General features: G+C 33.2%; 2 protein-coding genes and 1 long non-coding RNA gene across 5 annotated transcripts; 2 read left to right on the top strand and 1 right to left on the bottom strand.

Annotated features, from left to right (window-relative positions):
- The first annotated feature begins 10,722 nt into the window (after window positions 1-10,722).
- LOC125580463 lies at window positions 10,723-13,375 on the top strand. The gene is made up of 4 exons (XR_007318186.1): window positions 10,723-11,101; window positions 11,550-11,622; window positions 11,713-11,911; window positions 12,040-13,375. It is a non-coding gene; the product is annotated as an uncharacterized LOC125580463 (long non-coding RNA).
- A 5,149-nt stretch (window positions 13,376-18,524) lies between these two features.
- Window positions 18,525-21,975, top strand: LOC125580462 (beta-glucuronosyltransferase GlcAT14A-like). The gene is made up of 5 exons (XM_048744932.1): window positions 18,525-18,781; window positions 19,172-19,858; window positions 19,930-20,005; window positions 20,068-20,183; window positions 21,269-21,975. The coding sequence occupies exons 2-5, from the start codon at window positions 19,270-19,272 to the stop codon at window positions 21,772-21,774; spliced, it is 1,287 nt and encodes a 428-aa protein (XP_048600889.1). The 5' UTR covers window positions 18,525-18,781; window positions 19,172-19,269; the 3' UTR covers window positions 21,775-21,975.
- On the bottom strand, window positions 21,950-26,152 carry LOC125580461 (protein SPA1-RELATED 3). Of its 3 annotated transcripts, XM_048744930.1 has the most exons (8): window positions 25,994-26,152; window positions 24,984-25,772; window positions 24,620-24,777; window positions 23,465-24,359; window positions 23,010-23,156; window positions 22,582-22,893; window positions 22,444-22,503; window positions 21,950-22,365 (listed from the first exon to the last, which is right to left on the bottom strand). In XM_048744930.1, the coding sequence occupies exons 2-8, from the start codon at window positions 25,593-25,595 to the stop codon at window positions 22,174-22,176; spliced, it is 2,376 nt and encodes a 791-aa protein (XP_048600887.1). In that variant the 5' UTR covers window positions 25,596-25,772; window positions 25,994-26,152; the 3' UTR covers window positions 21,950-22,173. The 3 variants fall into 3 exon arrangements, with proteins under 3 accessions (XP_048600887.1, XP_048600886.1, XP_048600888.1); XM_048744929.1 differs by lacking the exon at window positions 25,994-26,152 and having other exon boundaries at window positions 24,984-25,951; XM_048744931.1 differs by lacking the exons at window positions 21,950-22,365; window positions 22,444-22,503; window positions 25,994-26,152 and having other exon boundaries at window positions 22,653-22,893; window positions 22,991-23,156; window positions 24,984-25,955.
- Window positions 26,153-26,959: the final 807 nt, after the last annotated feature.

Below are 26,959 nucleotides of genomic sequence, written 5' to 3'. Positions count from 1 at the left end.
TTCAATTTCGAACCCTACGACAAAACCCCCAAAACCATAAATCAAAACCCCCAAATCGATTTTTAACCTAAAAAGCTTACGACCCCAAACGATTGAATCAATCGGTGAAACTAGTAGATACTCACCTCAGATCGTCTACGAGAGAGTACGACGTCGATTAGATCGAAGAAAGAAGAGAAAATGATCCAGCTATCGCCTCGCACGAAAAATCGCCAGGGAGAGAACGAAACCCTAGCTTTAGAAGAGAGAAGTGAAAATGAATGATCTATCGCGAATACCGTTTTTTCTCCGTCTACACGCGGACTCGCGTGTCCACTCTACTATCGACGCGTGGCTTGATCCCGTATCATACGGGTTCACCCGCAAGAGACGGATCACGATATTAAACCCAATAAACATTTTCTTTTAATCGAATGGGCCTATGATCCCAAGCCCGTGATCCGGTTATAAGCCGTCGATGCTCATGCTCTAATATCACCAGAATTATAGAAGCATAAAGTTATAAATAATGTTCAAACCTTTTGTTTTGGTTGTGTTAGCAAAATAGCAATACCTATACCCTCCACCACACACTACTTACACTTCCATACAAGCTCGTGATTCAAGTTTCTAAATATACTCATAAGTTAGTATGTCATTATAAGAGGTCTGTTTACACTTAAAAACCACACTCTATTATTATTATTTGAAACTCTTAAAATGCCACTAGCAAAAGTATCTTCTATTTTGAATGTTCAGAGCCTGATTAACCCGAGGTTGTTAGGAAGGGGTTCTTAGCGGAAGTTAAGAAACAATTTCTTAACTTCCGCTAAGACCATGATTAACCCGGGGTTCTTAGAGTGGAGTTCTTAGCGGAAGTTAAGAAACTATTTCTTAACTTTTAATTAGAAAAGTTAAGAACCGGTTCTTAAAGTCCTTATTTAAGAACCGGTTCTTAACTTTTTTAGTTAAAAGTTAAGAAACAGTTTCTTAATTTCCGCTAAAAACTTCATCCTAAGAACTCTGGGTTAATCATGCTCTCTACTCTAATAACCCCGGGTTAATCATATTATGTCTTTTCTTCCGTACAATTTATTTATATATGTTTGTATTGAACTAATCATTACATTGGGATAAGTAAGACTCCCAAAACAGTTTAGCTTTCATATAAAAAAAAGTAACTATTCAATGAAATGTATGAAACATGTGTGTACTACTTCAATGCACAGTGTGAACATATATCTTTTAATACACATAAGATGACATTATGTGTTAGTTAATAAATGTTTCACGTTAGCCAATAATCAATTACTTCCTATAATATCATAAATGTAATAGATCATAGAGGTGGGCATTTCAGTTTAAATCCATGGTTTGTTAGGTTCTAAGGAAACTTTAACTGAAATTAATTTGGTTTAGTTTATGTTTGGTTTAGTTCTTAGAATTGATTGTTAAATGTAAATGTAAAAAAAATATGTTTAGTTTGTTTAGGATAGATGGTTAATTATCTTAAATATTAATATTATAAATATATTTAATTAAATAAACACATTGGTATTTTTATTCGGTTTGGTTTAAACTGAACCAAACCGAACCGTTTGGATTTATAAAAACTGAATGATATATTGATTTGGTTTGAGTCAGTTTAGGTTTGATTTGATTATGCTCAATTTTTTCCCCACCCCTAATAGATCATATGCTTTCGAGTCCTTTTTTGTTCAAACTATCCAGTCCTTTTCACCCAGAAAAAAAAAACGTTTCAGCCTCCACATGTTATAATAATGGAAAATAAATAACTTTAAATGAAAGTCTAAAAATTAGTTCTATGAAAGCAATGGAATACAAAACTGAGTTCAGAGTTATGAAGTGGAAGATTTCTTCACTACAAAAAGCTTTGTTATTTTCCATTACATTAATAAATATTATATTATATTATATTAAATATTCAATTTATTTTGATTCACGTATCAAATTTATACTCTTATGTCACTGTCTTTTAAATATTGCGAATTTTTTTTATGAATTATAAATTAATATTACAAATAGTTAGTAAATTATGGTTTGTGAATTTTTCAAAAATAAAGAAAGATCTAAACAATCAACCACAGAAAAGTTTCTTTTTAAAAATTAATAAATATTTTGTGTCTTTTCTATACACATAAGCAAATGTATTGAAATTTGATAACAAATCTACGATTTGTAATTAATAATATTAAATAACTTGAAATCAATAATAAATCAATACGTTTGTTTTTTTACTTAAACTAATAAGTCATCACTATTATTGTATATATAGAACTTCAAACATAGTTTGATATAATTTTTTTAAAGCATTGATATTTTTAAAACGAAAAAGGTATGATATATATCCATTGAAACTTAGTTTGACTATAAGATGTGAACACAATTAATTTGACTACATATTTGGCATTCCATTATAGAATAATATCATACTAAATGGAAAATATATAAGTGTCGTAATTCTTACTAGATCTTGATCCGCGTAACCGCGCAGATATTTTTTCAATTTAGATATTTATATTTATTTTAGATAATTGGTGGTATACATTTTTAACGTTAATCGTATATATAAATATTTATATAACTATTTCAAATACAATAATTTCATAGTTTATATGTTATAAATAATCAATTGTTTAAAATCGTTACATGCATTTTTTGCTTCTTATTATATATTTATCTTATTGTGTTTGCATTTAGTTACTGGAAAATTTAATATATGTATGAAAAAACATATCTGAAAATTGTTTTGTGTTTAATTTATACTAAATTCTGACCCACCGTCCTCCAAAGCTGAATTTTCTTTTAGCAATATTTTTTTACGTTTATTCATTTTAGATAATATATTAATGTATATACAAAATTTTAAGACATATAATTTTTTTTATACATGTATTATATAGTTTTCGAATATTAAGCTATTATGTCATCATATTATATTTTTAACATAAATATTTATATTTAAGAAAATAAATTTATGAATTTAATATAATTTATTATATTTATTTCAATATAATAGTTTATTTAACATGATTTATTATTATTATAAAATATATAAAAATAAAAATAGAATTTTTTATTTTTCATTTTATTAACGATAACTAAAAATAAAATAGAATTTATCATATTTAGTTCAATATAATAATATTCTATTTAAAATTAAACTATCTCATTATTAAAGTAGTTACAAAGATTTTATATTATTAGCTTTAGTGAATATATGGAACTTACCAACATAATTTCTGGTTTTATTTCTAAATTTGAAATTTATATATGAAAGTTAAATTAAATTGGACCTACATAATAGAGAAGAAATATTTGAAGATACTGTTAAGAACAACAAAAAATATTTTTAAAAGAGAAACTATAATATATTGTACGTAAAAACTAATTTTGTAGTAAATATTTTTATTTGAAACAGAAAGAATATTTCTGTCTAACAAAATCTACTAATTTTGTAGTAAATATTTTTATTTGAAACAGAAAGGATATTTCTTTCTAACAAAATCTTTTAAAAATCTTTATCAAATGTATTTGGAAAATTAATCAATTTAAATGGTTATTATCATTAGAATAAAATTAAAATATTTATATGATTTAATTTTCGTTCATCAATCAAAAATAAATTTAATTTGAAACTCTAATTATATTTTATGATAATTAAAATTAAAATTAATTAATTTTTGAAAATAAATTGTATCCTGATTCTGAAAATATTTTCTTAGAATTGTCTTAAACAATATTTATTTGTTTTTTAAATAAAAGATAAAGATATTAAAAGATATGATGATTAAGTTATGTAAAACTTGATAAACTTTCTAGAGAAGGGTCCAAACAAAAAAAATCACACATGACAAAATTATGACTTATGTTTTAATATATAAAGATTCAAATATATATGCTTCAAAGATATGAAAATGATTAATGGTAAGAAATTGAAAGAAGATCTCAATGAATGTATATATTGTTTTGAAAGTCATCTATTCTACACGATTTAATTAGAGAATTTATATACGCTTTCAAGACCAAGAGTTCTTTAAATAGAGTTTTCGAGGTCTGGAAATTTGCGAAACCAAATTCGGTTAGATATACTTCAGACGAACAAGAAGAAGAATAATGGGTTTCACAAAAAAAACTGTGACTTTCTTTCTTGTAGTTTTATTGGCTGTCTCGTTGTTTACACAAAATGATATGGTTTCTGCAGGTATGTCACTAGGTATTTCAATTGATTAGTTTTATCATATATTTTTGAAGAAATCGATAACATGAAGAATTCTGAGAAGTGATAAAAGAATATGGGTTTCTGAAAATAATTTTTTGCATATTGTATGTAAAGATATATAATTATATAAGTGGAGTTTGTGTATTTTTGTAGAGATAAAACCGAAAGAACGCTCGGTCGGCAAGAAATGCCTTGAGATTACATGTACGATGACATATACAACACAACAATGCTCCACCCACTGCATACAAATGGGGTACGCAACCGGTGATTGTCTTCCTAAGGAGGCTGCGAAGCCTCAACCACCGGAATATTGTTGTTGTTATTTTGAGAAGTAGGTGGTTTCTCTTGTATTAAAATGCGCCTTGATAAAATAAAAACTATCGTCTTCTCATCATACTTACTTTTAAAAATCACAGTCGCGAGCTGAGTTATATTGGCGTCCACAATTCTTATGTCCTTGGCATATATATGTTGGTCAATATTGCAAACTAAGTTGCAGTTTTAAAAGATTACCTTCTAGTTCTAAGCTAAATAACAAACCCGATCTTAGTTAGCTAGGTCTGAATTTATCATACTCGGTTACTCACTGACCATACTAACTAATAATGTTATTGTCTCTTCTTTGACATTCTATCAAAACCTTAATTTGGAAGCCTAATACCAGATTTTGGTGTTTAGTGTATATGCTATTTATTTTAAATTATACTACTAAATTTCTACTCTAATTACCAAAACATGGAACCTCAAACTTGTGTCTTACGTTTGCACCTTTTCTTGTGTCTAACGTTTCGAAATTGAATTTTGAAATAAATATTTCTAGACTCTTATTCTCATCTGCACGTCAAAAGTATAATAGAATAAAGTTACGGAGAGGGCCTTAGTTCTTGCTTTATCAGACCATGGATGTTCCGAATAAATCAAGACCATCATTTCAAAGGCAACATTAGCCTATAAATGGTTGGTTTTTCACACAATGAACCTCCAAATTTCCAGGGTTCGAATCCTTCTGACCCCTCTTGACATTATAAATTTGTCAAAAAATAAACATTAGCCTATAAAACGGCATGGGATGGATCAGATAATTATGGAATTTGGAATTAATTGATAAGATAATTGCCTTTTTTTGCCATAGCTTGTCAGGAGTTCAGACCGTCTGTATGTCTTTACTGTTTGATGGATTCAGGGGCCTGCACACCCAATTTGTATTGTATGTATCCGTTTAACTTAAACCAGGTCTATTTGTGACAACAGCAAAGAAGAAGAACAGTGCATAATCCCACTTGGAGTTGGATAAGTGGCAATAAACAAGGTTGATTTTGAAAAGTGCTGTACTATTAAAAAAACAAAATATATATATATATATATATATATATATATGGCTTTGAAAAATTATAGCCTATCGTTTTAGAAACTTATAGTGGAACCTTTTGTAAATCGTACGGCGGTTTTTATTCTAAATTCGTTTTTTTTTTCACTTATATTATAACTAGATTTTGATCCGCACGTGCGGATTTTCTTAATACTAAAATATTTTAAGTTATGCAATAAAGTATATATTGGTGGATTAATATAATTTTGTGTTATATATTATCTAATTTTATAATATATTTATGTGGCGTATAATAATATTACTAAAAATTCATAAATTTGTATTTTTGTAAACAAAATTTATTTTGAAAACATTATTATTTAACAATATTGATTGACATAATTTATTTTTATTTCTAAATTTGAATTATATGTAGAAATCAAATTAAGTTAAACCTACATAATATAAAATTTGCTATATAGTGATTAAATAAACCAATTAATTATAGTTGTTTAAATAATAAACCAAATTAATTTTAAACTCAGAGGAATACACAAACGTTAATAATAGTAGACTAAAATTTTATATATACGAAATGAATAAAGATCAAATGTTTCATCTATGAAGAGAGGTGTAAATTAATTATATTACATGGTAAAATCATTTAAATGTATGATTTTTAAGTGGTCTAAATTGAAAAAATCGCATATGAAACAAGTCATAGTTTATGTGCTAAATAGATAAAACATTTTTACTTTTGAATTAGAAATATAAATGAATATTTATTTTAAAAAACATCTTTTAAAATATTTCTTAAATTTAATTTTGAAAATCAAATCAATTTAAAATTGTTATTATAATTAAAATATTATTAAAAGTATTTTGTATAATTATTAATTTTTGTTTCAATCAAAACTAAATTAAAATTTAGTTCCTAAATATACTTTGTGATAATTAAAATTTTAATTAACTAATTTCAAAAATATATTTTAAAAAGATTCTAAAAGATATTTGAAAGATTTTGTTAGACATTTCTTTAAGATATTTATTAATATTTAAAATAAAAATAAAGATATTAAAAGATATTATAATTAAGTTATGTAAAATTTAATAAACTTTCTAGGAATGGTCCAAATAAAAAAAAATCACACATAAAATAAGTCATGACCTCTATTTTAATAGTATAGACTAGATCTCGATCTGCGCAACCGCCCAGGTTTTTGTTTTCATTTATTTTTATATAATTACTAGAGTTTGAACCCGCGCACTTGCGTGGATATATTTTTTATTTTTAAATTCAATTTAAATGTAAAGTAAGTTATGTACGTCTGATAATTTTTTAGTGTTTTCTATATAAAATTATTTTTGATATTTTTATATTCGGTGAAAAATATTCTGATGAAATTGTAATATTCATATGTTTTTAATGTGTGGTATTATGTACGTTCATTAGATTTTTGTTTTTTTGATCTGGAAATATAGTCACTGTTTGATTATTTACAATGGTTATTTATGAAGTTCGTTTTGATCTAAAAAATTGTGTCATTCTCGGTTTTCATGCCAAAACCTATGTTAGCGTATTTAAAAAAAAAACTAAAATTGTAACATCACACTAAGAAGTTTAGTTTTAACATTTGTTTCAGATGTATTATTAATAATTTATTGGAATTTTTCGTTTTTAAATTTTGCATTCTTGTAATGTGTATGTTTGACTTAATTAATACTTTATAATACTAAATTTTGTGAATAATTTTTATTTAATATATGAATTTTCAGATTTCTGTTTTAATTATTACAACAATAAAAGATAAATCGTATCTAAAAATATGGACACATAATAAGTTAAAAAAAACTAAATTTCACATTCTGGTAAACCAAATATTTGAATGTATCTAATGTTAGATATCCAAATTTATTTGTATGTATATCTATACTATTAACTAAAAGATTTTGTTTGTTGACTTGAGGATGCTAAAGAATATTTCGTTACCAGGCTTAGAATATCTTTGCAAGTAATAGTTACAATGATGCCAAATAATATTTTTCCTCCCAATAATTTCTTTTTACTTAATTTTAATGAAAGGATATATTTCACAACAAATTTTCAGCCGTTAAAATATTGGATGTACAGTTCAAAAAAAATATTGGATGTTACCAAAATATTAATGGATGTTAAATACATAGTATCAAAGCATGTTTGAAATTTAAAGCACATCTCGTGGTTGTTATGATATACTCTCTATGTTCCTATAAGATCCATATTATATTTTTTTCACACATTTTAATAAAATACATTAAATTTGCATAATTTTTTGTGTTTATTTTTTTTTCAATAACTTTAAGCCAATAAAAACTCAATTAGTGAATTAAGTTTTTTGAAGTTTGCAATTAGTTAATAAAACATGCATTGAAAAAAGTAAAAAATGGATCTTTTTGAAACAATTTTTTTTCTCTAGAATATGTAACTTTAAGGAACGGAGGGAATATATAAACTATAAGTTGAATATATTAGTTTGAAGTGGTTACCAATATATATTAATATTTTGTTTTGGTTTGTAATAGTTGGATTGAAAAAATAAACCAAGTAAACCGAAGTTGAAAATGAAGAGAGGTCGTCATCTACATTACTGAGAAAACGAAAAGCTCGAATAAGCTCGTGACAGAGGGAAAATAACTAAACCCCAAATCGACCGAGATCAATCTCAATATTATGATGATTCAATGTGAGATAGAATATTTATAAGTTTCAAGCGAGACCTAAAAACATAATCCCTTTAAACTTAGGCTTATGATTGATGAAATCAATGAAACTATTCTTAGTTACTGTGGTTAATGTTTGATGAAATCAACCATGAATGATGATTAGTGTATATAAAGAGAAGTAGTTGCTCTGGTTTGTAGTTTATTAGAACAGAAAGGTCGTTCGTATGCAAAGATTAGTCAATGAACGTGAGGACCATTTGATGTTCGTGTTTAATTTATTAAGATGGATATAAATTATTTTACTATGTTATGCTAGTAAATGAAATGGTTGGTTAAGGAAATGATTCTTTTAATAATTATTGAAATGGACCTAGTATGTTTCGTTTATAGTAGATAAAAAATAGAATGTTAAATTAATAGATTAAATAAATGTAACTAACTTGAAATGATCCATAAATTAAGTAACATACTAACAAACTTGAAACAGTCCAAAACTTAAATGAGAACTTTTATGGTAGATAAATTTAGGACTCTATTTTAATAGATTAGATTTTGTTTTCAATTTTAAACTGGTGTATATTATAATATATATGTGTCTATCAATTTTTAAAGCATAATAAGTTTACGGTATATTTTTTTAATTGAATAGATTCTTTCAAACTTTCACATGTATTTGTATTTTCTTCTATATATATATTTCAGATTATTATTTCATTATTAAAATCGTAACTATATATATAAAGATTAGTAAAATATTTGTTTATTGTCATATTCAAAGATATTGTAACATTTCACAAATTTAGAAAAAAATTTAAAAATTAAACATTTGGTTTTTGTTTAATTTTTAAAATAAACTATATAGTTTAAAATTTGTTTTCATTGGTTTAAGGTAGTAAAGATTAATCATTGTTAGATAATATGATTTTTGTTATTCAAAAAAAATCCTTACAATTTTAAAAGTTAACATCGATAAATATTTAAATATTTAACATATGGAGGTATAGTATTACAACATTAAATTATATATATTTAATTTATACTTTATATAAATCCAATAGATCATCTATTGTTTAAATCTAATTATTGATAGTCCAATAAAAATTTCTGGTAGACCCAAAATTTAAATGATAAGATTAGATATTAAATGTAACATGACTTTTTAGGAATATGTCCATTAGGTCTATTTTTAAAAAAATCACACATGAATCAAGTTCGTGACTTCTGTTTTAATATATAAGATATATATATATATTGTTAACTTCGTTTCTTTGGTACATCAAAGCTCTTTTGTCGACTCTCAACCATGCTAATGTATAGAGCTAGTGTGCACTTCATGATCTCTGGTGTTTCTAGACTCAGAAATTTCTTTAGCTTTCCTCATAACAGCAATACACTTGGAAAAACTCGGCATTTTAACAAAACATAACACAATGTTATTACATCCATAAGTAAAACTAACAGAGAGACAATAAATCTTTACCCCTAAATTTGTCTCGTTGTATCATTTCATATGACTTGTCTTTCTGCTCAAGTACGTGTGCCATTTCCACATCCAAAGCATGATCTTGTTTTAAAGATTTTCGTTGATTCAAGAGTTTTCCAAATGGGTGAAACCCAATAGTGTTTGGAGAAGGAAAACAAACCCTTATTTCTACAAGTTGATTGTTGACTCATTTAGTATTTGAATTTTACTAGGTGTTCTTCTGCACCATGTGCAGTAAAATATTTTTTTAAATCTAACTTATATTTAAAAATAAATTTTATTAAATATTATAGATTTTACTATTTTCTTACTAATATTTAATATAGATTTGATATATATTAAATAAATTTGTATAAAACTAATAAAAATAATATAAAATTGTATAATTATCAAATATTTAACCTAAACAATATTTATAAAATTTGTAGATATATAAGACTAATGATCTTACGATTAGATATTTAAATTTTACAAAATTGTAGAAAATTTTGAAAGCTTTATAAGTAATACAAATTGTATAAGTATATAAAATAATAATATTTCGAAATTTGAAATGTTATATATGAATATATTTATTTTATAGATGATGTATGAGCTATTACCATATTTTAAAAAATATTACAGAAATAAATATCAATATTAAATGTAATATATGAATTATTATCATATTCTAATAAGTTTGCCAAAAATATAAATCAACATTAAATGAAATTATTCATGTAATATTTTTTCGGAAGTCATGTCATCAATTTCAGTAGCCATGTCATATTGTTTTTGTGGAATTATTTGTAGAAAGGACATGTGGCAAAATCAATTCGCAAATATAGCCTAGGGGATACTATAAAGAAGAGATTCTCTCCTTCCTCCTTCTGCCACGTCATTAAATAGAAGGAGGATGAGTCGACACGTGTCCTTCCCACTTTGAGTTTTATTACTGTCGTATTGGGAATGTTGTTAATGGGTCTCTACGGTTGTTTCCTTGGGCTGCAACGTGTCGTCTTCTTCAGGGTTCATTCTTTACTTCAATATCCAATTAGGTCAAACTGCAAATCGAGTCAGACGAATTGTCCTCAAGAACTTGGTATCCAAGCAGCCGTCGTTTCATATTTGGTCCTTAACCCCATACGTTACAAGTTGTTTTCAATCATCGGCTTTAAGAGATGTTAACTCCACCGACACGAATCAAGCACGACGTCTCATTCAATGATAATACTCATCCAACTCCAAGGCGGTTTTCTTTATCTATAAAATGGTTAGCCTTCTACCCTTCACATTGTTTGGTTCTCCAGAAAAAAAAGGAAATTCCCAATCACAAAGGCTTACTCCTCTGTTCTTCTTGTTGATTTGAAGGTGGATATCTAAAACATTTGTTGGGTTTCAGGTACTTTAACATCATCACCACAGTCGCTTGGTAGTGTCTTCAGTATTGATGTTTCTGTTTGCGGCTCTTTAATTTCTGTTTTAGTTGTGCTCTTTAGTTCCTTTTGTTTTATTTAGGTTCAAAACACTAGGGTCCGACTGGTGACCATCCGGGAAACAAGAGGAACGAATAAAAAAGGAATGTACGGGAATAAAATATCAGGAATGAAAAGGAATGGTTATTCCTTATCAAATTTGACAAGGAATAATTTTGTTCTTTAATTCTCTACAAAAAAGGGAATGAAAGGGAATGAGAGGAAATTATTATTCCTTGTGAATGGTAATTTTTTTTAGGAACGTTAGGGAATGCATTATTCCTCGTCGTTCCCTGGTCACCATTCATACCCTAAGACGAAATATTTTATATATTAAAAAAAAATTGTGATTAATTATGTGTTATAGTGTCTCAGTTGATCTTTGGAGCTCGGATGTGTTTACTCTAAGATTCTAACCAGAAGACTACTTCTTAAAGGAAGAACCTAGGTGAGAAAGAGACCAAAAATGATATGCCGAATTTACTCATTCCAGATTGTAGTTTTTGATGAATTTTGTGTGTGGGTTTGTTCTCTTTAGATTGAACAACCACCAAATGAAGAATTATGGGAAAAGAACCAGCTTCATTGTCAAACTAAGATGTTTAGACCACAACATCAGTATGAAGGTTGTCTGAGTTAAGATTTCAGGAGTTTCTGAATAAAGTGGTTGATCTTCGGGGGATTTATCATCTAATCCAGACAAACGCGGAGCTGCCTCCTTTGCTCTCATGTGAGAGGTATAGAAAGAACCCTAAACTTTAATCAAATATCGAATGATACTACAGTCATGTATGTATATTATAAACTGACAATGTTTTTTCTATGTGATCACGTGTGTTGATAGATTTAAATATTTGTTTTGCAGGGGAAGAGTTGGTATGAAGAAAAGTGATAACTTGGATCCAAGAACGGGGAAATCACGTACAACAATCAAAGAGCCTAAACTCCTAACAAGTCACCAGCCCAACAGCCAACAGGTATGTATTTCAGCAAGCTATCCTCATCTATATTTATTGTATCAAAGCTAAAAATAGGAATAAACTGATGCTTCAAAACCCCGGTTCTTCATTTGTGATTTGGTACATTGATTTCACAGGAAGCATAAAAGGAGCCGAGACAGAAATCATTCTTTTATAGTTGTTAAAAAAAAGACAGATTTCATTCTTCCAACACCACCGGAGACATCTCAGTGACAACTAGAAGTGAGGAAAGAAAATGATGCAGCTTCAACTCTTACTTATACAATCAGCCTACTGGATCTGCGAGCTATGTCAGACAAACTGAACTTTCTCTGACCGCAAGTTGATTTAGATTTCGAAGACTATTAAAAATAGAAAGAGTTAAAAATGAGAGAAAAATAACTAGCATTAGTTTGTCCCAGTTGTGTGTTATGTTCTAATGGAAAGTTTAATTTGTGATATTATTCCTGCTAGAAAGAAAAAAGAATTGAGCACAAGTAAAAGAAGAAAAGTTTTAAAAACAAAGGGGAAAAGAAACAACTACAACTTACAAAGAAACAAACAAAGTCCGAACATAGTTGGAAAGACTGAAACTCCGATTTAGATCAAAAACACAAAATTTATAGCAAGAGAAAGGTTCACCGTTATCGAATTATAGTATAGAGAAGAGAATCTTTCTCCTTCTTAACCGCAATTTTTTTTTCCAATTTATTCTTTCACTTTTACATTTTATATTATTCTTTTGAATTCATAACATAAAGTAACAAAATGTAGTCGACCATAAGGAAAGAAAAAATGTTGGTACGAGATTAGATGGTCTTTGATTAAATTTTTTTAACATTGGTTTTACTAAGGTAGAATAGGACAACCACTCCAAACTCAGAAGAGGACATATGAGTTCAATACTAAAAATTTAGCGAAAAGGCCTTTACCATAGGCAAAACAGGAATCTAAATGAAAACACCAGTAGGTGCCGTTGATATAGCCAGTCTCAACAAAGGGTAGAGGAGATCTCCATAGACTGACAAACAAAGGAGTTAAAACAGCCAAACAATCAATTAAGATTCATGTAAATCTCCGATAGAGATAAATCTTGATGAATGAGAGCACAAAACCGCTGCTTTTGTTTAGATTATTGAGTCACTTTTTCAATTTGAGTATTGCAAAATAAATATTTCTTCTATCGAGTAGGAGATATCAAAAGCTACAAAGGCAAGGGAGAAAAGGAATAAGAGAGAAGAAAAGGCAAAAAGAAGGACACTAAAGAGAAGAAAGGCTACACAATTTACTAACTTCCGTAACACTTCTAGAAAAATATATGAAATATGGAACGGAGCAGAGGCGTGCAGTAGACTTAACTACATTTTCAAAATTGGACAGAGTATTGCTTAGCAAATGGAATTTGAAGGCCTTCCATGTTATCTTTGTTCAAACATATGTTTACTCTGAATAAATAATTATGTTAGAACCAAGAAAGAAATAACTCATGTATCTTTTAATTAACAACAAACGAATGAATTAATTTTTGTAGATTAAAATGAAGATTTATTATGTGTTTAAATTTGGATAAATGTTACGCTCAGTCTGTTTATTTAAAATAATAGGTTTGTTACCTTTTTGCTTTTCTCCTTTTTTTGCCTTACTAATAACTTATTAGTACGATTAATTACATAATATATGAGCAAATATAAGCAAAAACATCAAACAAAAGAAACAAAGAAAGACCAAAAAATTTATTTCTTTAGTCAACTAGTCAACATAATTAATTATGTAACAATACATTCAGTAACCATAATAATCCATTATATTATATATTTTCTTTTTAAAAAATAACAATTGTTAATAATAGAAATTGCTAATATTGTCTGAAACAACTATAATCGACAGAGAGTTCATGTAAATTAAAACCTATTTCTCCACTATTTGTAAACCCTCACAAAAAAATACAATGTTATTTGAAAACTTTCATTCTCTATTGATCGGTTTCGGTTGATTTATGTATTTTATAGTGTTATAATACTTAAAACACTATAAAGTCTTATCACTCTAAATTAAATCAGCAAAAATACTAAGAATTCGGTCATCTTTAGTTATACAAATGGAATCGGAATTCGGTGTAGAAAACATAATTATACTCATTTCCAACTTACATAAAATAAAATTTACATAAAATTATTTTTTATAAAAATCGAAACATCAAATTACGCGCGTAGCGCAGACCTGCCCTAGTACATAATAAAATCCCCTTTATAACAGGAATTCATATATGTAAAATGTATAAAGATTTTGGCAAGAGAAAAAGAGAGATTTGACCTTATTCTTTTATACATTAATAACTTATGGATCATAAAATTAAATGCTTACAACGCATTGCATTGGCCATTACTTTTTTGAACTAATTTTGAGCCATTGACCATTATTTTATATACTATTTCATGTTGCATATTATTAAACGATATTATATTTAAAGTTAATATATATATATTAATTAATTACTATTTTTATGGGATGCTGATCAAAATCCAATTTAATTTGGTAAAATTATTGCCAAAATAGATATCAATTACATTAGTTAACTATGTTTGCTTGTTTGGATAAATGACAAATTTCTACATCTCTCTAATTACCCTGAAACAAAAGAGTTTTAGTATTTAATTATGAGTTACAAACTTTTTAGTGGCCTTATCCGCGCTACATAAAACAATTTCATTTGGAGAGATTAGCATATACTTTCACACAGTTTTTCTCTCCCAATTGCCAAACACATAAAGTCTATCATATTTGTTATACCAAGACAAACAATATCTACCTCTTTTGACCATATTTCTTAACAATACAGCACAACACCACAAATCTCCTATATCTTGACTTAGTTTCCGATCAAGTTAGTTGTCTTATTTCTTAACCTTTGCCATTTGAAAACTCAGGAAAATAATACATCTTAAGATTAGACATGCTACTCCTAGTGGGATGTACCGAAGCAGCTTGTATTGACAAAAAAAATGTCCCAATCTGGTTTACAAAAATAATCCCATCAAATATGTATATTAGAGTCAAGGCTCGATTAGTTCAAGGTATAGTATGGGTCTCGGTCCATTTTGAGCTTTAGAGTTAAGCCCTTTGAGACTAACTGTGATCTCCTGATCACTCCATGTGGCTGGTGAAATAGTTAAGCGCGTAAATTGATACCACTGACGTAACTACCGCAACATAAATCAACCTTTTGGCTATTACAACAACATAAAGTCGTATTTCATGTGTGAAAGCAAAATCTTTTGCTATGGTGGTCCCCACTTAAAAAAGTGATGGAAAGCAATGACTTGTGGATACAAATTTATTTCAAAGTGACATTATGTTTTATCTCTTACATTGGTAAACAGATAGAGTCTGAACTGAAATCTGAGCTAACATTGGTAAACAGATAGAGTCTGAACTAAACTCTACGCTCTGAACTCTAAAGATGTTATCAGGCTTGAGTTAAAAAAAAAAAATAAGTAGGTTAAATAAGAAAGCACTTTTTCTTTTCCGTTGATTAGGCCACTAAAGTTCGACTTCCAAAAGAGATACGGAAGACGAATGCTCTCTCTCTCTCTAAACCTTATCCTCCCCCCTCTCTCTACCCAACTTTCCTCCTCCGCGTTTACTCCCCGCTCCGTTCCGGTGGCTGCCGTGTCCTTTTGCGGTCGCCGGAGCCCCCTGTTTCCTCCGCTTCTCATCGTCATCTCCGTGGTCTTCTCTGTGTCGGCGGAGGTGAAGCTCTGAGATTCTCTCCTGGTTCAGATCCGGGTTTATGGAGTAGATTTGTGTTGTTTCCGGTGAGGGTAGTGACGCTAGAGGACTGTTAGGGTCAAAATCGGTCACGACGGAATCGATGTCCGAAAGTCCTCAGAAAAACCGAATCTCGGTCAAAACTTCAAAAGCCGAGAAAACGAATAGCCGAAACGGATCGCCCGGCGAGCTCGACCATGACACGAGCCAGCTCGCCCGGCGAGCACGACCGTGTTGTCGGTCGACTCGCCGGCGAGCTCGGCCGCGACACGAGCCAGCTCGCCCGGCGAGCACGACCTTGTTGCGGGTCGACTCGCCGGCGAGCTCGGCCGCGACACGAGCCAGCTCGCCCGGCGGGCACGACCGTGTTGCCGGTCGGCTCGCCGGCGACCTCGACCGTGGCACGGATCAGCTCGCCCGGCGAGCGTGGCCAATTCTCCGTGAACCATTCCGAACCCGGTCCCATCCCATAACCATGCATCTTCGTCCGAAGTTTCCGTAACTCAGTCTTCGGGTCCGTGGATACGACACCAATGTTCCGTCTAAAAAAACATCATCGAAAGTCTTCGGAAAGTTGGGAAGGTTATGTCTCTCGAACGGTTTCCTATTTTTCGTAGTAGAGCAGGTTACAGTTAACTTAACACCAACTGCCTCGGCTATGCGAAGAAACAGGGTTCCGTTGGAAGAGCCATGCCTATACCAACAGCTACTTCGCGAGTAAAATCGTAAAAACGCTTAAGTCTCGATACGGCCCAAAGAGGGTCCGAATTGCGGACAACGGCCCATCTATGGTCCCAAAAGACTTGAGCCCAAAGACTGGTATGACGGTTTATCTCATCCGCGGGAAGAGATTAATGTCAAATTTCCGAAGATAATCACAAAGAAGAAGGAAATATGGAAAAGCCCGCTTCGCGACAAATCCGGCCCAAGAAGAGGTAAACCGACCTAAGGAGAAGTATATAAGGAGGACCTAGGACGAAGATGGAGGGGAGATCAGAGCACATCAGAGCAACTTAGCACTCAGAGCAATTTAGGCATCTTTTTCCGTTTTTACTAATCGAGCTGGGACTCAACTAGTTTAGATTTAGGTCGCTAGACTAGCGAACGTACCGACAGCTCTTGTAGCCTAGGTCTTTACTTGTTGTTCACGCTCAAACGCGAATTCGGAAATAAGATCCTCTTATTCTCTTTTTCTGCTTATTTTTATTTTATTCTTTCATATTGATCGTGTCGTGTGTGGCCCAGCAGATAACCGGGACCTTCAGGGAAGGCTAGGTTAACTTGGCTTTCCTCCGATTAACAAAACTCGACGGTGTGAATTTTGGTTCCCACAAGGACGGCGTTTGCTCAGTTTTGCTCCGGCGACTTTGTCTAAGAGATCTTTTTTAGATCTCGTCAAGTTTCTCGGTTTGGCGGCGCGTGGTTCGTCGGGGAGGCCTCTTAGTCTCAGATATGGGTTGCTTGCAACTCCGATGACTCTCTCTGTCTTTGTCTCCTCTGGTGGTCTTCGGGGGAAGCACGTGGAGTCCTTGAATGGGCGAGTCTCTCTCCTGCTTTGAGGTTGCTCTGGTGGCAGTGTGTGGTGTTGCTTTGGCCATTGCCTCGTTACTAGTTGTTTGCTCGCCTCAAAGTTAGAGGTCCCGTCGTTGTGGCGTTCACCTTCGCCAAGCTTCTCTCCTTGTGATAATTCCAGCGTGCTACTAGCTGAAGGCAGGGCTTCGAAGTAGGTTCCGATGGAGGCTGGTTTTCAGTTAAGCTCTCGGTCTTCTCTCTAATTCGGTTGAGGCTGCTCCATAGGTGGTGTGATGTTCAGTCCGCTTGCTTTATATGGGCTCTCGGTTCAACAGGTGTATACTGTCCCAGTGAGGGGCTTGAAGGCGACAATCTTCGAGTCTTAAACCGTACGACGGCATCGCCGGATAGTCTCATTGCCTCGTGCCTCTGGTGTATGTCAATGTCAGGTTGGTTTGTGAGTCCGTGCTTGTGATTCTTGGAGTGGTTCGCGATTCGCTGGCTTGCCGGAAGCTGTAGGTACCCTGCTTCAAGGTTTGAGCCGCCTTTCTCTCGAACTTGTGGCAACATGCTTTTCCCTGCGGTCCCCTCCATTTTCCCTGGTTTGAGCTCGATTCGCTGGTCTCCGTCTCCAAACGTCTTTGCTTCTCGTCTCTGTTTAAGCTAGTGTTGTTGTGATTGGCATTGATGTTTAGTTTAATTTCAGTAGTTCTGCTACTAGTTAATCTATTGTAATATTTGTCAAAAACTAAAACTTGGTATAATAAATTTAACTTAAAAAAAAAAAGAAAAGTATTTTTTTACTTTGATTACAAGATGCGCACGGAGAGGATATTTAGGAAATGTAAAACAAAGAAGTGTTGCTATCACATAACAAGACGTGTCTGTCTGCTACAAATATGTTTTGATATGAGTATCTATCATCGACACGCACATCCACACATAATATTCAATAAAATAAAATGGATCATCATGGTACTTGGCTCACTCACTGTCAGCCTTTGAAAAACGTGTCAGCGAAAGAGTTTAGCATTTGTAATAAAATAAAATAAACCTAAAATTGAATTAGATTCCAGTAATAAAGGAAACAAGAGTGACAAAGTAATGAAATTTACAGCTCAAAAGAACAAAAATATTGATTGGGGGAGAATATTTCAACGAATGAGAGTTTCACACCCGTGAAAGGATCGCAAAAAAGCTTTTCTCTATTTGCTTCAGCGAGTTCACAGTCTCTCTCTTCTTCATCTCTATATAACTCTCTTCACTCGACACAGAAGAGACCCGTGTTCTTGAGCTCTGTAGCAGACCAGAACAAAGCCACAAAGATTTAAAAAAAAGCTTCGAGATTTCAACAACCAAAATAGAAAGGTTTCGTTTTTCAATCTTTTTTCTTATCTAAATCTCTAGATTTGTTTTTCTTTTGTCAGGATGAGTTAGGTGTATTATACAGTGCGTTAGATCTAAATGGCAGCTTCAAGATTCTGATAGTATACGTCAAAAGGGTATTTAAAAAAGTATCTATTTTGTAATCGGTAATAGCATTTTTTGAGAGGTTTTTAAGAGTTTGCTATAAGGTTTGCTTAATCTAGCTTCTGAGATGCCCAGATTGATTCTTTGATTGATGAATCCAGATCCCAAGAGAGCCTTGTCGTCTTGATTGAATTATTTTGCATAATCTGGCAACTTTTATGTTTTAGTATCTTCTTCCTTTCTATATCTGTCTCTGACCACTTTACTAAGGTTTCTCACGTTTAATAGGTCTTTGTGTCTGATCAAGCCTGAACTCAAGATTGTGTCTGATTTCTCAACTCTACTCAACTTTATGTTTCTTGTCTCATGATCACTACTTTGCTTCAATGGGGTACGTAAACATGGAGAAGAGATGGGTACTATTCCCTCTCGTCATCACATCTCTCGCCTTAGTTTTCCTCCTCGCAACCTCTTTCAACATGGGCCTCATCTCCTCCCTCCGCAAATTCAACAACATCTTCTCCATCATCCCTTCCCCTCACCACGTCAGAAACCAAACCAAACTCGACTTCGCAGAGTCCAAACTCGCTAGACCAAGACAAACCCACCCTCACGAAGAAGACAGCAACCTTCCACGTTTCGCATACCTCGTCTCCGGGTCCAAAGGGGACGTGGAGAAGCTCTGGAGAACGCTAAGAGCGGTGTACCATCCGAGAAACCACTACGTTGTCCACTTGGATCTTGAGTCACCCGTTGACGAGAGACTAGAGCTGGCTTCTCGGATTAATAAGGATCCTATGTATTCCAAAACCGGGAATGTGTACATGATAACTAAGGCTAACCTTGTGACTTATAGAGGACCGACAATGGTGGCGAACACACTTCACGCTTGTGCTGTTTTGCTTAAGAGAAGTGCTAACTGGGATTGGTTTATTAATCTCAGTGCTTCAGATTATCCATTGGTAACACAAGATGGTAATAACTAAAACTCACTTTTTGTTCTCTGTTTCCATCAAGACATTGTGTGATTATCTCTGTATATGCAGATTTGCTTCATACGTTTTCGAGTCTGGACAGGAACCTCAACTTTATTGAACACACAAGTGAACTAGGTTGGAAAGAGTAAGTTTCTTTCACCTCCTTGAGTTTCCTCTTTGGTATTGATTCTTGTTATCCTTGTGAAGGGAGAAGAGAGCAATGCCAGTAATGATTGATCCAGGACTCTACTTGTTGAACAAATCAGATATCTACTGGGTCACTCCTCGTCGAAGTTTGCCAACTGCGTTTAAGTTATTCACTGGTCAGTCCTCTAACCTGTCTTTGAAGCTCCATTGTTGCTTTTAGGCCTGGACATATAAACCAAGAACCTAAAGCCGAACTGGAACCAAACCGAAGTCATATCTAAAACACATTTTATATACCTAAAATATTATTTATTTTAAAATTACCAAATATTTTTAAAATAATATGTATAAACCAGTGTTTTTAAAACCGGACCGACCCGATGGTTGAACCGGGTTCGACCATGAACCAGATAAATAGCCGGGTTGGGTCTAATAACTGATTCGACCATGAACCGCCACGTAGTCAAACTGGATTTAAGAGTTATTAAACTGATAAAAACCATTTAAAACTATCAAAAAACTCTAAACCATCCATAAGAACATAAAACTAATTTATATTTACAATGTTTATGTTTTAAAATCATTTATATTTTAATTATGTATCATATTTAATAACATTACTTTTAAATTTATACACTAGAAATATATTAACTCAGATTATTGAACCAGGTTTGACCTGGTCGAACCATATCGAACCGTGACCCAAAAATTATCCGGTTCAACTTCCGGTCCGGTTTTAAAAACACTGGTATATATAAATTGAACTACCTGAAAAACCCGAATTATCCGAGTATTTTTATCCAACATATTTAAAATTATGAATTACTTGAATATTGTATCCAAAACATTTAAATTTATTTGATTTATCTGATATTTAGTTCGAAAACTGGAAAAAAAAATTTTGTTCAAATTATCCAAAAATTGGACCCGAACAAAAACTCAATTGGAACATAAAATCTATCGGATTTTTAGCCAGTTTCCAACATTATTACCCAACCGAATCAAAAACCAATATAACCAAACCGACATTCATATAATCCAAAGATTCCTATATCTCTAGAACCGAAAAACCAAAAACCGAAAAAGAAAACAAATTAGGAACTGAAAACTGAACGCCCTTGCTTTAGATCCATCCATAGGATCAAAACAAATTTTTCTTTGTTGATGCTTTTAAGTACCCATTAGAGCTTGTTGATATTGCAGATGCACATGATCAATTCTTTATCTTGCCAAATAAAGCTAATAATTTAATGCTGTTCAGGATCTGCTTGGATGGCTCTATCACGTTCGTTCGTGGAGTACTGCATTTGGGGATGGGACAACTTACCAAGAACCCTTCTAATGTATTACACCAACTTCGTTTCATCACCTGAAAGTTACTTCCACACTGTAATCTGCAACGTCCCCGAGTTCTCCAAAACCGCAGTGAACCATGACCTTCACTACATCTCCTGGGACACACCGCCGCAGCAGCACCCTCACGTGTTGACGCTCAACGACACAGTGCAGATGATATCCAGCGGTGCTGCGTTCGCTAGGAAATTCAAAAGAGACGACAAGGTGCTTGATGTGATCGACAAGGCGTTCCTTAGACGGAGGAATGATAAAGATGGTTTTACTCCTGGTGGGTGGTGCAGTGGGAAACCAAAGTGCTCACAGGTCGGTGATGTGGCTAACGTTAAGCCTGGTCTTGGAGCTAAGAGGCTTCAGGGACTTGTGGAGAGGTTAGTCAGTGAGGCTAAAACAGGAGTTAATCAATGTAAATAGATCCAAGGACGAAAAAGTGAAATCATATATATACACATAACATATAGGGATGGTTTCAGAGAATCTTGCAGTTGGCAGGGCTTTTAGTTTGGGTTTAGAAAACATTGTTTTGATTGCGTAGACGCCACGTCGCTTATTGGTTACATTAGGATTAGTTTTTTTTTCCATGTTTGAATTGAATAAAAGTTATAATCTATTTTATCGAGATGTTTACAAATACAAAGATCCAACATCAGTCGGTATCTTTAATGAAATTCTATACACAATCGTTCTTTCTTTTCCTAACTATTTTAGTAATTGATTTACCCTATATAGTAGTCCAACAAAACAGATCTCTATCACAAGAAGAACTAGAGATCTTTTGAAGGTATCCTTTTGCTTTTGGTTCCTCAGAGGCTCTCAAGCCACCATTTCAAGAATCTTGATGTTGCCATTGGAGTTAGCAGCGACTAGCGTAGACGACTGTCCTCGCCAGCAGATTGAAGATATGAACTGTGAGGCATCGTCGATTTCAAGACCTGACATGGAGTCAGTGTTGCTGAACATGTATGACATCACCGGCATTGGGAATGCCTTGTGGTACACGAAAACCTATTAGGATTCACAACAAGAAAGAATCTCAGACAATCAAGTTTTTAAGTGAAGATTGTTTTGCATTAACGCTTTTACCTCGTTAGTCTCTGAGCCTGTAGCTATATACCCATCAGAGACAGATAAGCCAACAAAGTTCTGCAATAGCAAACCACTTCAGAGTGTGTTCTCAGAAGAAGCTGAAGAGCAAAGAGATTCTAGAAAAGGAATGTTAACCTTTAGATTAGTGTGTCCAGAAAATGAATGAAGAGGGGTTTCATTAACACCAGAAGCAGACATCGATAAATCCCAAAGCTTCAGCGTGTTGTCAGTAGAAGAAGACACAAGAGTGGATGAATCCACAAACTTGACATTACTCACTGTCTTGCTATGACCAACCATTGTGCTCAGAGGAATCTTGGGGTTCCTAAGATCGTAGTAATACACTTTGTGATCTGCAGAACCAAACGCTAAACACCGGCCCGAGTCTGATGGGAACTGGACACAGCATATATTAGCCTTTGTCTTGATGGTTCCAGTACTAACTCCCTGAAAAACGTTTCACAACACAAAAAAAAAACTCCTTAAATCATACAATCCTGAGGACTAACATGTAAATTTGGAGAAAACTAGTTCAATAGCCGACATTTTTAAATTAGAATTGCCTGATTGATACTCCATAGCTTAACGGTTCCATCATCACTTCCACTAGCCAGCAAAGTAGGGTCTGCTGACGAAATATCAATGGACCATACTCTTTTCTTGTGCTCCTTCATCTCTGTTACCAACTGGCTTCTTGCAACATCCCATATCTAAAAACACACCAAACTGATTCATGAATCTTGATGTTCTTATAACAACAGCTAGTTTAAGATATGCGCCTTGAGCGGGATAAACATTATATATACATCGGGATGAATATTGTATATACAAATTATTTTTACGAACTATTACTTATTTTACGTTCTTTTTACATATTATTAAATAACAAAATAAATAAATATATATATGTGTGTGTACATATATGTGTGTATTAATAACTGAAAAACCATTAACTATCACGTATACATTTTAATTAGCACAAGCACATAAACCAAAGCAATCACTTTTTGAGACTAACCTGAACAACGCCTTCAAAGTTACTTGATGCAATCTGACTCTTTATGTAACTGTTCCAACACACACTACTTAGCCTTGACCGGCTAGCTAATTCCACAACCGGATAGTGAATGTCCCGGTTACTGTTTACTATGGAGTTACATTCGAAGATCTTGATCTTCTTGTTTACACCAGCAGTGGCGAAAAGCTCTCCATCTCGGTCGAATGCAAGTGAGCAGACTAGGTTAGAAGAGTTCAACAAGTCTCCTTGTTTCATATCTGCTTTCACTCTGAGCTTACTGAACGATAAGTATTTGCATAAACCCTCAAGGAATGGATCTATCCACCCGCCTTGTCTCGGAGGATCATTGTTGGAAACAGGGTTGCTTACTGAGCTTATCATTGAACCTCCTCTCCCGTTTTCACTACTCAAAGGCGAATGTCTAGTTAATGATTTCCCTAAAGCAGCAGCTTTCATTTGCCTGCGCCTTGTTAGAAAGTAGACCGTTTCTAGCTTCTTGAAGTTTCTCATCAACCTGGAGCTTTCAAGAAGTGTGCTTCCTTGACTCTCTTCATCAACTTCAACGTCTGTTTCCACTTGTCTAAACCGTTTTCTTGAGGCCAACAATGTAGAAGGACCAGAGGGAGATTGGTGATCATCTTTACTGAGATCAGAGTATGAGCTTCCTTTTTTCTTCAGAATCAGCTGTCTCTTCACAACTTGCTCAATGTCTGAAGAAAGAAGTGAAACAGTATCCCGCAATCTATAAGCAGAATCTTGCTTTCTTTGTTGAATCAGTAGCAAGAAATCGAGTAACGACTCTTGTTCCTCGATTCTATCTCTCAGCTCTATTGCTGCTTCATGTTCAACCAAATTGTCTCTTGGTTCGGTTATAAACTCACTCTGCAGCAAGTCACTGCACCAATAAAGACAACTTCTCTATTAGTTCCATTTAGTAAAAGATGATGGAGATTTAGGGCCGGTCCTGGACAAATCCTAATGAAACATTCGCCTCTAACCCCTCCCCTAATTTTTGAAGAAAAATACATAATCATAGGTCTCCAAATTAGTAAAAAATCTTTTTATAAAAATCTTTATTAAATCGCCTAGCCCCAAAAATCTCATGGCCGGCCTGTAGAGATTAACAATGCACGAAACTAAAAACACGAACTAAACCTCATTGATGGTCGACAAGTTGGCTCGGGATGGAGTAGCCACAAGCAGAAAGAAGCTTCTTTATGACATTTGAGCAGTATCTGAGGCGGAAGTACACGATGTCTTAAACTAGACATAGTTCTTGACTTCTCCTCTCTTGAAGTCACAGGGCAGAATAGCTGCAAGAGAGACATAGACTTTGAATCTAAAAGCAGCTAACAATTTTTCCGGCTAACAATCTTTGCCGGAAACCCAAATACCGTAAAGAGTCTTTCCCAACAAAAATTGAAATCGAGTGGTGGAATGCCTACAATACACTTTTCTACCACTAGGCCAACGACTCGTTGGTAGCAGCTAATAATTTGTTGGAAAAAATGTCACAAACCTCGAAAAGAAGAACGCCTAGACGGTAGACATCTGAAGCGCAAGTACTTGGAGAACCAAACTCCTCTTCAGGGCTAGTATACCAACTTGTCTCCATTGCTAATACATGTTTCATCGGTAAACAACGTTGCTTCTTCTCTTCCTCTAGCTTCTCGATTTGTCTCTCCAAAATCTTGTTATATGATCCTTTCTCTTCCTTCTGGCTAATTGGACCGTCCTCAGAGCCGGAGTCAGAACAAGAAGCGGATTCGATGAAGGAAACATGGTTAAAAGAAGACATGACAAAACAAGATGGCTTAACGTTATGAACAACAATGCCTTGAGAGTGAGCCGCATTCACAATCTCCACGATTTGTCTGAAAATGTGCAAGCACTCTAAAACATCTACAGACCGTTCAGGCTTATCAAGCCACTGTCGTAAGCTGACGTCACCCCATTCCAAGGATCTAACGAAAGGGTCAACCCCTAAAGAATTTTCTTCGGAGGAGGGTTTGTGTGTGCTACTACCAAACACGCTTCTGACACACTCATAAAATGGTGGGAACTCAGTGTTCCTGTCTGAAACACCAGAGGTTTTGAACCCTCTAGAATTGGAGTTTGAAGAACCTTCCATCTATAGTAACCAGAAACCAACAAGTAGCCGATGAGTTGTCTTGATTTTCAACTCTAATTGGAACCATTTCGGATACAGCAGCTCATTGCTTAGGATCGTTAACCACAAGTCACACATTCGCCAAGAACTTGAGATTCACTTTTTGGAGTGATCACACCCACAAAAAAAATCTCTAGGCTAGAAAAGGAAGAACACTGAATAACTTAGGAGACCCACTTGAGAAAAGCACACAAAGGACATAACTATCATAGAAAATGTAATATTTTGATCATATAAACAGCCAAAATTACAATTACAAAAGATAATTTTTTAAAGGGTTGCAAGAATTCCAGGGTACGATTCTATACCGCAAAACTTGTTAAGCTTTATTAGTGAGAGGGAGAAGATAAGAAGAGAACCTGAGTGAGAGGCCAAGCAGAAATGATCTTTTCGAGATTGAAACAGAACCACACATGCAACATCACCAAACACAGTAACTCTATAAGAAAAAAGTAGAAGCAGCCACTCTCTCTTCTCAGCCTCATAAAAGTCTCGACCTTTTGGAATAAAAACAAAAACAACTGCTGAAAGAAACCATTCACCGTCGAATCGTCCTTTAAATATTTTATATAATGGATATCTCTCAGTTCATGTTTTTTTTTTCAACAATTTTTAAAATCCCCCACCTCTCTTTAGACGCAAGCAACGTGGTGAATCAACGGCCTCACAAATCACAGAACGAAAAAATATATATATATATATTTAAATGAGACAAATGTATGAATATAGGCAAACATTGGGGGTCAAATCTTCAAGCTTCTGCTCTGGAATAAAGAAACAGTTTTTGTTTTAAATAACACAAAAGACCAGATTCTTTCAAAAGCAATGAATCTCCGAAGTTCAAATAATGTGGTGCCTCGAGACCCAAGTTCTAATATTTCAAACTAATAAAAAAAGATTTGGCTCTGATTACGACTTTCCGAGACAATAACCAATCCAGACCGGTTTAGTCGTTGGTCACTTGGTTTTGCTCAGATATCCGAGTTATCGATGGTTTTGAAGTTGAATTGGACACATAAAAGGTGTGGTGTGAAAGAGGAACAGAGCAAGAAAACAGAGTTTTGTGAATTTGCATTGTCTAATAACAAAACATCCAGCTTGAGTTTTCAAAGAACCCATTAAAAATAATCAGTGGAATGGTCAGTTTGATAACGCCACCATCACCACGGCCAGCAACGAAATGGACCTACTGGTTTTTGTGAAACGAGGTTTATAAAATAGAGAAGACAAACAAGTTGTTTGATAATCGAATTCGATTAATAATTGCTTTCATTTGTATTTTTTGTCCTGTTTCTTAATGAAACTTGAAAACAAAAATTTCACCT

This window comes from Brassica napus, chromosome C1, assembly GCF_020379485.1.
Source record: "Brassica napus cultivar Da-Ae chromosome C1, Da-Ae, whole genome shotgun sequence".
Classification (NCBI taxonomy): Eukaryota; Viridiplantae; Streptophyta; class Magnoliopsida; order Brassicales; family Brassicaceae; genus Brassica; species Brassica napus.
The sequence above is the reverse complement of the archived record's forward strand: the minus strand, read 5'-3'. Positions and strand labels throughout refer to the sequence as shown.

Bases quoted from the DNA above. Each gene is read 5' to 3' on its own strand.
- LOC125580461 (XM_048744930.1), bottom strand. From the start codon at position 25,595: ATGGAAGGTTCTTCAAACTCCAATTCTAGAGGGTTCAAAACCTCTGGT. The intron at 24,778-24,983 runs GTTTGTGACATT...TCTCTCTTGCAG, and splicing joins TAGGCGTTCTTCTTTTCGAG to CTATTCTGCCCTGTGACTTC. The intron at 23,157-23,464 runs GTTAGTCTCAAA...GTGTGTTTTTAG, and splicing joins ACTTTGAAGGCGTTGTTCAG to ATATGGGATGTTGCAAGAAG.
- LOC125580462 (XM_048744932.1), top strand. From the start codon at position 19,270: ATGGGGTACGTAAACATGGAGAAGAGATGGGTACTATTCCCTCTCGTC. The intron at 19,859-19,929 runs GTAATAACTAAA...CTGTATATGCAG, and splicing joins TCCATTGGTAACACAAGATG to ATTTGCTTCATACGTTTTCG. The intron at 20,184-21,268 runs GTCAGTCCTCTA...AATGCTGTTCAG, and splicing joins TGCGTTTAAGTTATTCACTG to GATCTGCTTGGATGGCTCTA.